The sequence below is a fragment of the Telopea speciosissima genome, chromosome 9 (assembly GCF_018873765.1).
Source record: "Telopea speciosissima isolate NSW1024214 ecotype Mountain lineage chromosome 9, Tspe_v1, whole genome shotgun sequence".
Lineage (NCBI taxonomy): Eukaryota > Viridiplantae > Streptophyta > Magnoliopsida > Proteales > Proteaceae > Telopea > Telopea speciosissima.
In genome coordinates, this window is record NC_057924.1 from 51,426,437 (window position 1) to 51,441,009 (window position 14,573).

A 14,573-nucleotide genomic window follows, 5' to 3' on the forward strand; every position below is an offset into this window, starting at 1 on the left:
CTCTGTGCCAGAGCCCAGGATGCATCAAGACACATGGGGGTGGGTGAAATGACCACCCCACCCTCGTGAATGGCCGAAATGATTGCCCCATGTGTCTACCAGCGGGAGGACAATTGCCCATATAATATTAAACCAAAATTTTTCTTTTTAATTTTTTAATTTAGGACAACATCATGTCTTCTCATTTCTCAATGCCCTCTCCCCTCTTTCTTGAAAGAATGTCATGTTAGTGCAAATAAGGCCAATTATGCCCAATGTTTGCAGCATCATCTAACCCATCAAGACCAACTGGTACAAGTCATATCTGAGAGTTATAAATGGCTTAAAAGTGACAGACTTATACAGGAACAAAGATTGAGAATAGCTCTCAAGTCTCTCCCTATAAAATTTCACATCTTCTCTACTCCCCTGCACTTCACACATACAATCCAATCTTTTATTTCTTTCTACCAATCTTTAATGGCTTCAAAAAGCAAGATTCTGATCATTGGAGGGACAGGCTACATCGGCAAGTACATCGTCAAGGCAAGCGCGAAGTCCGGCCACCCAACGTTTGCACTGTTGAGGGAAACAACAGCTGCTTCTGGTACTGAGAGAGGTAATCTCCTTGAGAGCTTCACGAAATCTGGCGTGTCTTTCCTCCAGGTGAGAAAATCAGAAAATCTTTTCCCACCCTTTTCTAGAGATTTTTCTTTTTGGGTTTTGTTCCTGAAAAGTTTTTGATTTTGGGTTCTTGATAGGGAGATCTCAACGATCATGGAAGTTTGGTGAAGGCAATTAAGCAGGTGGATGTGGTGATCTGTACTGTAGGGAAGCAATTGATACAAGAGCAGGTGAAGGTCATAGCTGCCATTAAAGAAGCCGGGAATGTGAAGGTAAAAAAACAAGTCCTTTCAGTTTCCATTGAAATCTTGAAATCTACCTCTCCTTTCTTGTGACCAAAGGTTTCTTCCAAAAAATGTGAGATTTTGTTATCAATTGGAGGGTTTATGTCTTTTTCAATTGGAGAGTTTTTTTAATCTTTTTGTCCCACTACAAAAGATTCGCACCTTCGGTGGATGCTCTCTCACAAAAGGTGAGAATACCATACATGTTTTTATTTTATCTATTTTGAAAATGTGAGGTCCACATGTTAAGGTGGAGGTGGGAAATCCTCTCATTGAATGTAAAGATGTCTGGTTGTGTGGTTCCTATGCCTAGACAGAGGAGTCTGCAAAATTACCACTCCTCCCTATGAAATCAAAGATTTCAGTCCTGTTGATGCTCCTGCATGTGCTCTCAATGGATCCAATTGGGTAAATAGGTTTGGTGATAAAAAGATGTAGTATTTTCATTCCTCTTGCTTAGGTTTTTCGGCTTTTCTTTGTAACACATCTTAGTACCAAGCCTTGAACCTTTGACTTCATGAAAGCAAATATAATCACCAACCATTGAGGCTTTGGATCTAGATCCTCTACTTTCACCCTGCCCCTACTATCGTGCACCCTACACATAACAAGACGGAAAAGACCACCTTACCCCCGCTCGGGCAAGGCAGGGAGGAAATAGAGGACCCCGATGCCTAAGGTAAAGGTGGTTCTTAATACTTTTCTTGTTTGAGCTATTTAGGAATTAGGACCTCCCATCCCCTTTTTCTTGTTAATAATTGGGTTATTTTCAAATGCCCCTCTGAAAATAGTCAAATTTATAGTTGCCCCCTAAATTTTCATTAATTCTACGTGCACCCTTACTTTCCAAACTAAATACCAATATAATCCCTATCGTTAGTCAACGTTATGTTATAATGTATCTCAGTTTTTGAACATTGTTGGACCATTCTACCCTTTGATAAGGTAAATAACAAAAATGTTCTTACCTAGAAGAAAAAAAAATCCAACCCATCTTCCCCAAACCTCTACAATTTTTCCCTTTTTTTTCAAACCCTAAACTTGTAGATTCGATCAACAGCTTCTTTGCATTCCATTTCTTCTTCGCTCGGGGATGAAACATGATCACCTTTAACCATTTCATCGACAAATCCATTTCTGTAGTCGCTGGCTTGAGTTTTATGAGATGAATCAAGAGAAGGGACTGGATGCACGTCCATAATGGAGACTAAACTCCGTCGAGAGAAGCCTCGCGGAGTTCAAACTCACCTATCGAGACGACAGAAGACAGATGAAAAGATGAACCTTAAGAAAGAACAATAGGCTTTCTGGGTTTGAATCTAAGGTTTACGCAGTGATCTAAACACTTGAATCGACAAACAGCCGTGGCTTTTTCCCAAGTTCATAAAATTGCCTCACTTGGGATTACATTTAGTAACAAGCAAGGTCAAAAAAAAAATTTAAAAATCCAAGCCTTGCACCTAGAAAGAACAATAATTTGATCTCTGAACTCTATAGCAGAAAAGAAAGAAACACCCTCTGTTTTAAATCTCATTTATTGCACTGTTAACTGAATTTTTCCCTTCGTTTTTCGTTCTTTTTTGGCCATCCCTTTCAGTCTTTCACTTTCTTTCACTTCAATTTGAGAAGATGAATCTCTCCAACTCCCTCTGTTTTGAAACGCTCTAATTAACCTTCTTATTTATGTGGCCTATTATTACAGCCAGAACAAAGGTCAAACCCTGAATTTGCTCATAACCATCTAATGTTGATGCTTTGGCCTTTAGACAATTAGACCTTAACAATGACTCCTTCGATTTTTAGAGGAAGAACCAGGGTTCCCCATTCATTTTGCAAGTTACCATCAAGTGTAGTTTCAGGTTGCTGGTTCTCTGTCGTTGCCTACTCTTTTGGGTAAATACCAGTAGATCTTCATGAAATAAGGAACAAAGGATTGTTCAATTGAAATCTGAAGTTGAATAGTGCTTGATCGAACGAGTTCATCCTCTAAAAATCGTTTAGGTTTTGGAAAAAAGGAAAAAATTGCAGAAGTTTTGGAGAAGATGGGTTAGATTTTTTTTTTTTTTTTTCAAGTAAGGGTATTTTTGTCATTTTATCCTATCAAGGGATAGAATGGTCCAACAATGTTAAAAAATTGAGATCTGTTATAACAGGGATGCATATGAAATTAGTAAAAGTTCAGGGGGACAACTGTAAATTTGGCCATTTTTAGGGAGATATTTGAAAATAACCCTTAATAATTTAATGTATGTACGGAAAAATGTCAATGCAAACACTATGCAATCCCTTTTCACTGTTTCACATGAGTTTTTGTTTTTTGTTTTTTATTTAAAAAATGGGAGAATGTTCTCTGTGCCGTAGCGCAGCCTAGACCAGGCACATGGGCAGCCTGTGCAGGGGGCAGGGTGGTCATTGTGCCCACCCCCATGTGCTTGGGCGTAGGATGCGTTGCAGCACAAAGAACAGCACCCCTTAAAAGATTTAATATACTTCACATGAGTCGTTTTAATATTTTCTCCCTACTATGGATATATGGGTCCCATATGACTGATTGCTTTTTTAAGACAGCCATTGGTGAGGCGTGTAAATACCAACCCTCTCCTATAAAAGTATAGGGAAGCAGTTTTCTGTACGGGAGTGTGGCCTACGCCAGCACTCCCATGTGTCTATCTCTCTCCTCTTTAAAATAAGGGGGCAGAGGTGTCTTTTCACATTGGGAGGAGAGAGAGACTCATGGGAGTGCTGGCATAGGCCACACTCCCAAACAAAGAACTTTTTCCCAAAAATATAGGATGGAGGATCACTGCCAGGTCGTATGACCCCTGTGCCTGGATATAGAGTGTGAAATGACCACCCCGCCCTCGTGAACCCACCTTTGTAGGATGCTTGTGCATGTGCTTCCATGGTGTGGGGTCATGCGTCCCATGCATCCTGTCAGCCTTCTTTTCTACAAAGTATAATGAACCAAAAGGGAGATATTGATTGGGTATCGTGCAAACATAGGAGCCATGCTCTTGGATAAAGAACACTTCTCCTACCAAGAACGAAGAAAGTTTCTTGTCCAGGAGTGTGGCTCCCAGCCGACCTGCCCCTTGTGTTTTATCTCTCTCCTCTTCCCTATAAAATGACCTTCCTACCCCCCTCCCCCCCTAAATTGAATGAAATGGGGGCTTTGATTGGGTCTGACACAGGTGTAAAAACCAAGCTCATGGACAGAGAAAACTTCCCCTCCTAAAACATAAAAGGTAAAATAACATTGCTCGACAATGTAGCCCTTGTGCCCGGACACAAAGGGTGGAGAAATGACTGCTCCGACCCCATTTAAAGCAAAAATCCCATCTTTGTTGGTGTTCTTGTGTACGTTGTGATTGGTCTCCATGCTGTCGCAAGTGCAATGCTAGGCAGAGAACCTCTTCCCAACATAGGAATAAAGGGAAAACAATGCACCTGGTCTTTTGGCTCCTGCATCCAGACATAGGTGGGCATGAAATGACCGCCCTGGCCTCATGGCTAGGCAGAAATCTCGTTGCCCCTGATGCTTGCATGCATGCTCCCAAAAGCAGGGGCCACACGACCGGGTAGCGTTCTCTTGCCCCTAAAAATTATTGGTTTCAGATCTCTCACTCTGTTTTGTTGTTCTTATAATTTGTTATTTCATTTTCAACCCCATACAAACTATTCAAAGTGTTCAATTAATATGATCACTCAACCATTTGAATTTTATAGGTTGTTAAGATCTTAATATTTCTTCAAAACATATTTCATTGAAATACATCATAGTATGTAACTGATTTTTCTAGTGCCCTGAATTATCCAGAGATTCTTCCCTTCAGAGTTTGGAAATGATGTTGATAATATCCATGCTGTTGAGCCAGCATTGTCCATGTGGAATAAGAAGGTTAAAATCCGCCGAACCGTTGAAGCTGAAAGAATTCCCCACACCATTGTTGTCTCCAACTTCTTCGCCGGCCATTTCCTCCCTAGTTTGGCACAGACTGGAGCCACAACTCCTCCTCGAGACAAAGTAGTCATATTAGGGGATGGAAATCCCAGGGGTAACTCACTAGTCCATTTCTTAAGTACTTTTGTAATAGATTTCAGGTTTCTCTATGGATGTTTTGATGTAGCTTCATTAAACATATCTTGTTATTCCTTATATGTTTACATTTGCAGTAATTTGTAACAAGGAGGAAGACATTGGTACTTACACAATTAAAACTGTGGATGACCCAAGAACCTTGAATAAGATCCTCTACATCAAACCACCTGGAAACAGTATCTCATTCAATGAGCTTGTGTCTCTCTGGGAAAAAAAGATTGGTAAAACCCTTGAAAGGGTCTATGTTTCAGAGGAACAACTTTTGAAGGATATCCAAGGTTAGTATACATACAGAGAACTAAGCCAAAGCACTTGAAAGACTTAATTCAACTTTTGTCTGATCTATGTTGGTTTTTGTGTTTCTCTTATTGCAGCTGCTCCATTTCCAGTAAATGTAACTTTGTCACTTGAACACTCAGCATTTGTGAAAGGTGATCATACAAACTACAAGATAGATCCTTCTATTGGACTGGAGGCTTCTGAGCTATATCCTGATGTGAAATACACCACCATAGATGATTACATGAATCAGTTTGTTTAATTTTTTTTTTTTTTTTTTTTTTCTTGGGTTCCTTGCTTCAAAGAAAGGGAGACTTCATTAGTTCAAGTCTTCAAGATACATAAATGTTAGGCCTTAACAATAAGCAACATTGTTGAATAAGTGGTCATATCTTTAACCATGTTTTCAGGTTTTAATGGAAAGTGTGGTCCCCTAAATAGTTTGGTTCTGATTTTCATAGAATATGCAAGCATATATAGGTAGTACTGAGAACCATAGTAGATCAACTATGGTGGATTTAAAAAATGTTGGGATGAAGCGAAATAAATCAAAACCAAACAACCCTTGAGAATGGTTGAGAGATTAGATCAGCCAAGCAATGAACAAGTACTTGACAATCTCAGTGCAACATGAATTCCAAATGATTAAGTCGTTTCTAGCCCAAGCGGTGAAGTACCACAGTCCACGATGGGCCCAGATGCCACGATAATGTCCACTTTGGTCAAAATTTGGTGAATAACTTTAAAACATGTCTTATCATTTGAAAATTGACCGCCATTTATATGAACGTTCTATGGCCAAGGCGTAGTAGATGTGGAACTAAATTCTGTGGCACAACAAGCTGAAGAGGTAGAACCTCACCAATATTGCTGAAGTAGGGTAAAATGGTTTGTCACAACAGAAACCAATGTTTTTGATAATCAACAATAAGGCATCCCAGCCCATTGCATTCGGCCTTAATTAATCAGAATCCAACATCTGAGTAAATACTATGGTAGCTTGTGCACTGACATGGTGTGATGATGTGGATGAGTTTGACCTGAGATCAGAGACATGACAGGATTTTTGTCCTCTCAAGTGCAGTGTGCACTGCCCAGTGCACCTACGTTGCGCATCGGGTGGTGGACAACACTGAGAGGATTAAAATCCATCACTCCGGGATCTTTATGCCCAGGTGGGGTGTACTCCCCTTCTTATTAGAGGCACTAGGGAGTACCAGACATTGGAGAACCTGAGAGGATAATTTCTCTCCTTGTGTGGTGCACCGCCCAATCTTCCAAGCAAATTATTGGAGCTAGACTAACCCTTAGAGTTTAGTGTGACTGTATGGGCAGCATGGATGCTCCAAGTCTACTATTGATATCAGTTTTTAAAGGTTGTATTACTGTTCAGGAACAAGTCCTCCCTGCATTTCTCTGTTTCCAAATCCCCCAAAACAATTGCAGAGTATCTAATATAACCCTTAAAGTTTAGTGTGACTGTGTGGACAGCATGGATGCTCCAAGTCTACAAATTGAATTCACTTATAGATACCCTTTGGGTGAGGGCCCCAACAAAGTCTGTCTTCGTAGTTTTCATTTATGAGAGTGATCTTGAAAATTGCATAAATCTCATGAGACATAAAGAATCTAAATATGGAGTTTTTCAACATTCCATTAACCTATTAAAGCAATGAGATTTGAGACCCACATCTCTATGAATTTTGGGGTTCTTGGTGATTACAACCTATATCCATCTAGCTAGAATGGAATCCATGGCTCTTCTCATATATATGAACCGACCTTCCATTACCAAGAACATAGTATATTTTACTTTCAACTTGTTTCTGTCCCCACAAGAATTTTTTTTTTTTTTTTTTGGGTTGGAAATGAATTTATTCAGCAAGTCGGGAAATGCTCCTACTACCTGAGGCGACACACTCAGAAAAACAGGATCGGAATTGGACCAAACCATCCTTCCCCACAAGAACTTATAGGCTGCTTTGCTTTGTTGAGATCATCAAGTAAGCCTTTAGGTAGCTTAGTGTGTCATTGCATACATATGTGTAGCAGTTGCTACTGATTTAAATAAAACTTCCTTCCCCACCTGTGATAACGATTTTTCTTTCCATCCTGCAATCTTGTCGAGGGTCCTGTCCTCAATACCTTGAATTGTATTTTTCTTATTCATCATGGTTTCCATAGGTAAGCCTAAGTATTTCTCCACCTTGTTAAGCCCCCTAACTCCAACAATTGTTGCGTAAATCCTTCTTTACCGAATAGGGGTATTATGGCTAAAGATGCTGAAGAATTTTGCAAGTTTATGAATATCCCAGATGATCCACAATATAAGGCTAAGGTATTCTTGAGAGTGTGAAGTGAACTATGATTTTTGCTTCAACGAAGATTACATATTCGTCTGCCAAAGAACAAAAAAAAGAATGAGTGATTTGTGGACTCTATCTTCATACTCTAACCCCTTGAAAATTTTCTGAGTTTTCTGAACTAGAGATCAAGGAGGTAAGGCACTTTATACATAAAATTAACAAACTTGGCGACAAAAGGTCACCCTGCCGAAGTTCTCTAGAGCAAAAGACAACAAACATCTGCACTCCTTGATTAGGAAGGAATAAGAGAATCTGGTTACCCATTGTCAAACATAGACCCAAACGCACCAGCATTGATTCTAAGAAGCTCCATTCGATTTGGTCATATGCTTTGCTCGTATCCTAATTTAAGAGTTGCAATGTAGCCCTTTCCACTTTTTTGTTCTTCATTTGCTGAAATATCTCATTATAAGAACATTAATTTGGAATCTATAGATTGTAGACAGACTTAATAAGGAATTTACATAGACTACAGTTCTGTATTTATGACTTGCAAATTAAAGTACCACATTAATTCACTTCATATATTTCCCCCTTATCATGAGAGAAAAGCAGAGCAAAATTATAAAATTATTTCTGAGAATAATTTATAGGTTAGAATGAGATCAAATAGCTTGGCATGCCCATGTGGTGAAATTTTTTTGTAAACCTCACATTAACAAGAGAAACTATTCCAATCACGGTAAATAGTCATTGAAACTTAGCACACAAGTTACTTTATTTTATTTTTGGTAAGCTGAAATTTACCTTTTGCGTAAATAATGATTTAAGTCGTTGTTCCAATAGTCATAATTGATGCTCATGGCTATAAAGGCATGACCCATTATATCTTTTGGGGTGGAGTATTGGCAACCCCTTCATCTTATTCAACGAATCCATCAATATTATTTTTCTGAAAGTTGCTTCCTAATTTACCTTTTTGAGTAAATAATGATTTAAGTCGTTGTTCCAATAGTGATAATAGATGTTCATGGCTATAAAGGCATGACCCATTATATCTTTTGGGGTGGAGTATTGGCAACCCCTTCATCTTATTCAACGAATCCATCAATATTATTCTTTCTTAATTTTGATTTTTTTCTTTTTAATATTAGTTTAGGATCCCTTGAGGAAATGATTTGTCTAACAAAAAAAGGGTTAAAATCCCTTTATTCAACATTTCATTTCATCTTTTGTTAAGATATATTTATCTCCATCTCAGACTAAGCCAAGAAATTAATAAATGATAGAAAGTGTCTTTTATTAATGACTAAGAAAAGGGTAATATATAATATTATGTACAACTTGTAAGAAAAGAGAAATATATAATATTATGTACAACTTGTAAATATAGGACATAATCAACAAGTAATCAAATTTTTTTTTTTCTATAAGAAAAGAATTTGTCAATTTGGGCACGCAAATCAAATCTCTCATCAAATGATTCAATGAAATTTATTGACTTTATGTTATAATGGTGTAGAACATATATTTTCATCCTGAATCTTAGTTTGATAGGAGGCAATTCAATAAAACCAAAGCAACTAGATTAGGTTCGCATTTCATTTCATTAATATTAGTCAAAATAAATTAAACATTTTTACCTACCCTAGATTTCCCAAGTTACTCACCACTAATTAGTAACGTATACTATTAGTATGATAATACATATAATACTAATAATTTAATTATAATATTATCGTATATTACAATACATATATAGTTCTATGAACACTCAATATAATTATAATGATATGCAAAGTCATCTCATTTATTAGGAGGATGACTATATCACTACAAACTCGACTCCTACTCGATCATTTTCGTTACTGAATATTTTTTTGTCCTATGACATTTATAGAATATTTACTTAATTTGAATAAATAATTGCCAAATATTTCTTCTTGTTTATTATTCTAATCAAATCGTCATTGGAAAATTTAGAAATTAACAAAAGAAAAAGTAAGTGGTTCTGGACCATTGAATCATGGATGTTTCCATTATGCTAACAATAAATACTAAAGTTCGATTGAATATAGCAGGGGATCATTTAAAATTTAATTTATTCGATTTCTATTAAATCTCTTGTTCCTGAATGTTCCCTATAAATAAATTGTTACTCCCATTTTACAAAGAAGGATTTATTCTAAGCCACAACATAAGAACCACCTATATATTTTTCAATGTCGTTCTTTGACATTCATTGATTTCAGAAAAAAGATAATTTTCTATCTTATCTAAATAATTTATGATTTATATTTATTAGATCCTAGCTTGGCTTCATGTACCAAATTATTTGACATACAAAGAAAGGTTTATTCCTCGCATGTAAGCGCCACATACTTTTCAATTTCTTTATTTGACTTTGATTCCAAAAAAAATAAAACTACAGCGGAATGACTCATGAGATTATCTGGGGTGGAATGTGGGCCCTTCATCTTATTTAGTTTCTTAATGGATCAAAAAATTCAGCTACAAAAATAATATTCAACTAAAATTTGTCTCTTTTTGTTTTTAATTTAAGACAAAATCATGCCTTTTCATGCCCTCTTTCCTCTTTCTTGAAAGATTGTCATGTTACTGCAAAGGAGGGATACGTTTGTGATTTGCAAGAAAGTTTATGTTAGGGATTTGGATGGACTAACGAAAGGGAGGATAGAGAATGATACATCATGACCATAACATACCATAGATGGAAACTCAGAATTCAAACGAGTTTGAGAGTTGTGAGCATATCTGAGTGGTGAAGGATGGGGGAGGGGGGGAGACCTATTACCAAATTTCTATTTATAATTCACAAGAAACAATATATTAAATTCATACAAATGACTAAAGAAATAAAAATATGTTGGAGACAAAAAAAAATTAGAAATTAAACCAAAGAGGATCTTAATGATGAGATGCTCCTAATACTATATGCCAAGAAGTGAAGGGGTAGGAATCAAACCCTCGACTCCCTGGACTTATACCACTCCCACTGGGTGGAGGCCGGCCACTGAGGTAGAAGCTCATCCCCAAGACGAATTAGCATACTCTATAGAGGCTCGGTAGACTGGAATCTGGCCACATCCCTTCCTTTCAACATAATCATTCTTCCGTCGGATTCATCCTTAAATGAAGGGCATTTCAATCTTTTTAAAAGCATGGGATCATCATCATGTATCCGTCCAAACCCGAGAAGCCTACACTAAGTCGTGAGTCATGTTTTAGGGAAACTTGGAAATTTTTTTAATGTAAAATAATCAATTTATTTGCTTATATATTTTGATAATTATCCGAATTAGATTGAACTCAAATTTGCTACAAGGAATATGCTCACTACAAATTTGATATGCCATATGACCAAGGACCAACATCAGCTAGCTCATAAATTTAAAAGCATAAAAGCATAAATAAAAAAATGGTTAAGTTATTGAGATCGTTTTGATAAGTTTGTCAAGATAGCCCAAGTTTCTACCATGTGACAGATCAAATAGAACTCAAATTTTGTAGATAGATAGACCTCAAGGTCTCAATTCTATATATCGAGTTTCTAAATAAAGTATAAAAATCTAGAAACACATAGATGGATGCATTTTAATAAATAGGACTGTATATGATTAAATTAAATTCTCTAAAATTCTGACATTTAGTTAATTGACCCTAGATTTATCTATCTAAAAATTAAACTTACCATGTCATCCTGTCACATGGCCAAAATTTGTTGGTCACCCTGATAAACTTACCAGATCAGCCTGTCTAAAACAATTTCTACCCCACAAAAATATTAATTAATGTATGAAAGTTGTATACTTTATGATTGTCCATCCAACTACACAATGCACTGGGCCCCATAGACCTACTGATAGAAGTCATATCTGAGAGTTATAAATATCTAAAAAGTTTTTGACTTATATAACCAACAAAAGATTGAGAATAGCTCTCAAGTCTTCCCTTTAAATTTTTTCACATCTTCTCCATCCCCTGCACTTCAGCATAAAAACTCAATCTGATAATATTTCTTTCTAGCAATCTTTAATGGCTTCCAAAAGCAAGATTTTGATCATTGGAGGGACAGGGTACATCGGCAAGTTCATCGTCGAGGCGAGCGCCAAGTCCGGCCACCCAACTTTTGCACTGTTGAGGGACACAGAAGCTGTTTCTGGTACTGATGAGAAAAGTAAACTTCTTCAGAGCTTCAAGAATTCTGGAGTCACTTTCCTCCAGGTGAGAAGATCAGACCCCCCCCCCCCTCCTCCCTACCCACCCTCTCCAATCCTTTTTAGAGATAATCTTTTTGGGTTTTGTTACTGAGAAGTTTTTTTATTTTGGATTCTTGATAGGGAGATCTCAATGATCATGAGAGTTTGGTGAAGGCAATTAAGCAGGTGGATGTGGTGATTGTTACTGTAGGAAAGCAATTGGTACAAGAACAGGTGAAGATCATTGCTGCCATTAAAGAAGCTGGAAATGTGAAGGTAACAGAAAATCCCTTAAGTTTCCTCTGTTCCTTTCTTGTGACCAAATTTTAAGTTTTCTGCAAGAAATTAAATGTTCTTCAATTCATATGATCATTCAAACCATTTTGGATTCAAAATTAACTGATTGTTCTACGATGGTTTGCCCTGAATTGAATTATACAGAGATTCTTCCCATCAGAATTTGGAAATGATGCCGATCGTATCCAAGCTGTTGAGCCAGCATTGTCTACGTACATGATTAAGGCTTCAATCCGGCGAGTTGTTGAATCTGAAGGAATTCCATACACCTTTGTTGTCAACAACCACTTTGGTGACTATTTCTTTCGTACTTTCGGACAAGATGGAGCCACAGCTCCTCCTCGAGAAAAAATAGTCATAATGGGGGATGGAAATCCCAAGGGTAACTCACTAACACCTTTTATTTTTTTAAGTTTTGTTATAAAGTTCAGGTTTCTCTTGGATGATTTGATGTAAACTTCATTGAACATATCTTGTTATAAAGGGCGCCACCACTGCGCGGTTTGGGGAGGGAATTCGGCTCTCCTCCAGCCGTGGCGGGAGCTGGAGGATCCAGCCCAGCCAAAACAGGGGCATTTGGGTCATTTCATAGGCGAGCCCCATCCTATGAAATGACCAAACCCCCTTGTTTTGGCTGGGCTGGATCCTCCAGCTCCCACCACGGTTGGAGGACAGCCAGATCCCTAGGGAGGGTCATAATGATCGTAGCCTTACCCCTGCTTTGCAAAGAGGCTATATTAAACACATTTTGTTATGTGTGTCTTGAATTCTTGTACCCGTTTCAAAATTTGCCCCACTCTAACATTTTTATGGCGGTCTGAAAGGGAAGTTTTGTGGGATTTGTGATAATAGCAGAGGGCTTGGACCGATAGATCGACCCAACCCGACCCAATAAATCTACTATGACTTAGAAGAGTATTTCTTTGTTTTATTGTCTTGTTGTGTATGCAAGAGAAAGAAGTGAGATTTGAGGATTTTAAAGTTATGGTTTTCGGGGGAGAGTTGTTGTTGCAACAACCTTTGAGTGTTCTTGAGAGCTAGATCTTTACTGTAATTTTTGATCTATTACATAGTGAATCATCTTCAGTTTCGTCTGTGGATGTAGCACATCACATTGGTGTGTGAACCACGTTAAATATGTGCGTCGATCTTTGCTTGAATCTGTTTTGTTTCTTTGTGTTTCTTAGTGTTTGCATTATTAACACATCCTGTTATTCCTTATTATCTTTGCATTTGCAGTAGTTTATAACAATGAGGAAGACATTGGGACTTACACAATTAAAGCTGTGGATGATCCAAGAACCTTGAATAAGATCTTGTATATCAAACCACCTGGTAACATTCTCTCATTCAACGAAGTTGTTTCTCTCTGGGAAAAGAAGATCGGCAAAACCCTCGAAAAGGTCTATATTCCAGGGGAACAAGTTTTGAAAAACATCCAGGGTAAACCAAAGCTCTTGAAACTTTATATTGAAACCGTAATTAAACTTGAAAATTAACATTTTTTTTTTTTTGTGTTTCTCTTATTGCAGGGGCTACTTTTCCTGCAAATTTAGTTATGTCACTTAATCATGCAGTGTTTGTGAGTGGAGTAAAGTTAGAGATAGATCCTTCAATTGGAGTTGAAGCTTCTGAGCTTTATCCTGAAGTGAAATACGCCTCAGTAGATGAGCAACTCAATAAGTTTGTGTAATTAATATTCTTTTTTTTTTTTGTTTTTCTTGGGTTTCCATCTTTGAAAGGAAATAAATCTTCATTCTTTGAACATAGCTAGGTATTAAAAAAAAAAAAAAATCTGCAGGAATACCCTTAGAAATACAAAGAGGAGGGAAAGCAAACTCTGGTTTTAGTTGATGTTTCTTCATTCAGCAACATTGTTAAAAAAAGTGGTTGTATTAACCTTGTTTTTATATTGAATAAAAAGTGTGGTCTCCTATAATTTGGTTCCATTTTTCATAGAATATGCAGGAATTAAGCAGTACTGAGAACCAGGAAAATAATCTTCTCCAATTCCCTAAAGGTGTGCAGTGTGGCAGTCCGGGGTGGAGATGTCGACACCAGCTCGAGCATCCAACGGTTCTGAGCTCAAGAAGAAAGAAAAAAAAAATGCCTTGATGGCTTGTTTCGAACTGAAATTAGATGGCAAGAGAGGCTGGGCTCGGACAAATTGGATGTCTGAACTGCCAGGTGTTAGCATCTCCACCCTGAACTACCGCACTGCATACTTTTAGGAATTGGAGAGGATTAAAATCCCTGAGAACCAGGCCATCGCAGCTGGTTGAACCCAATCAAGATGTCTTTGATGGTTTGGTTCGAGCTGAAATTAGGAGGCAACATAGGCTGGGCTGGGCTGGGCTGGTTTGGATTAAGTGATGAATTTAGACTGAACTGGAGCCCAAGTTTGGGTTGATAAAATTAAAATTGCAGCTCGAATTTGTCATGGGTTGCTAGGCCGGTCCAAATTGCACTCATATTTGTTACTAGA

The 14,573-nt window shown here is 37.6% G+C and overlaps 2 protein-coding genes across 2 annotated transcripts; both read left to right on the forward strand.

Annotated features, from left to right (window-relative positions):
* The first annotated feature begins 317 nt into the window (after positions 1-317).
* Positions 318-5,597, forward strand: LOC122639620 (phenylcoumaran benzylic ether reductase Pyrc5-like). Its single transcript, XM_043832494.1, has 5 exons — positions 318-645; positions 741-875; positions 4,705-4,942; positions 5,061-5,264; positions 5,361-5,597. Exons 1-5 carry the CDS (start codon positions 460-462, stop codon positions 5,525-5,527), a joined length of 930 nt encoding a protein of 309 aa, XP_043688429.1. The 5' UTR covers positions 318-459; the 3' UTR covers positions 5,528-5,597.
* A 5,960-nt stretch (positions 5,598-11,557) lies between these two features.
* On the forward strand, positions 11,558-13,794 carry LOC122640953 (phenylcoumaran benzylic ether reductase POP1-like). Its single transcript, XM_043834252.1, has 5 exons — positions 11,558-11,816; positions 11,933-12,067; positions 12,233-12,470; positions 13,328-13,531; positions 13,621-13,794. Exons 1-5 carry the CDS (start codon positions 11,628-11,630, stop codon positions 13,779-13,781), a joined length of 927 nt encoding a protein of 308 aa, XP_043690187.1. The 5' UTR covers positions 11,558-11,627; the 3' UTR covers positions 13,782-13,794.
* Positions 13,795-14,573: the final 779 nt, after the last annotated feature.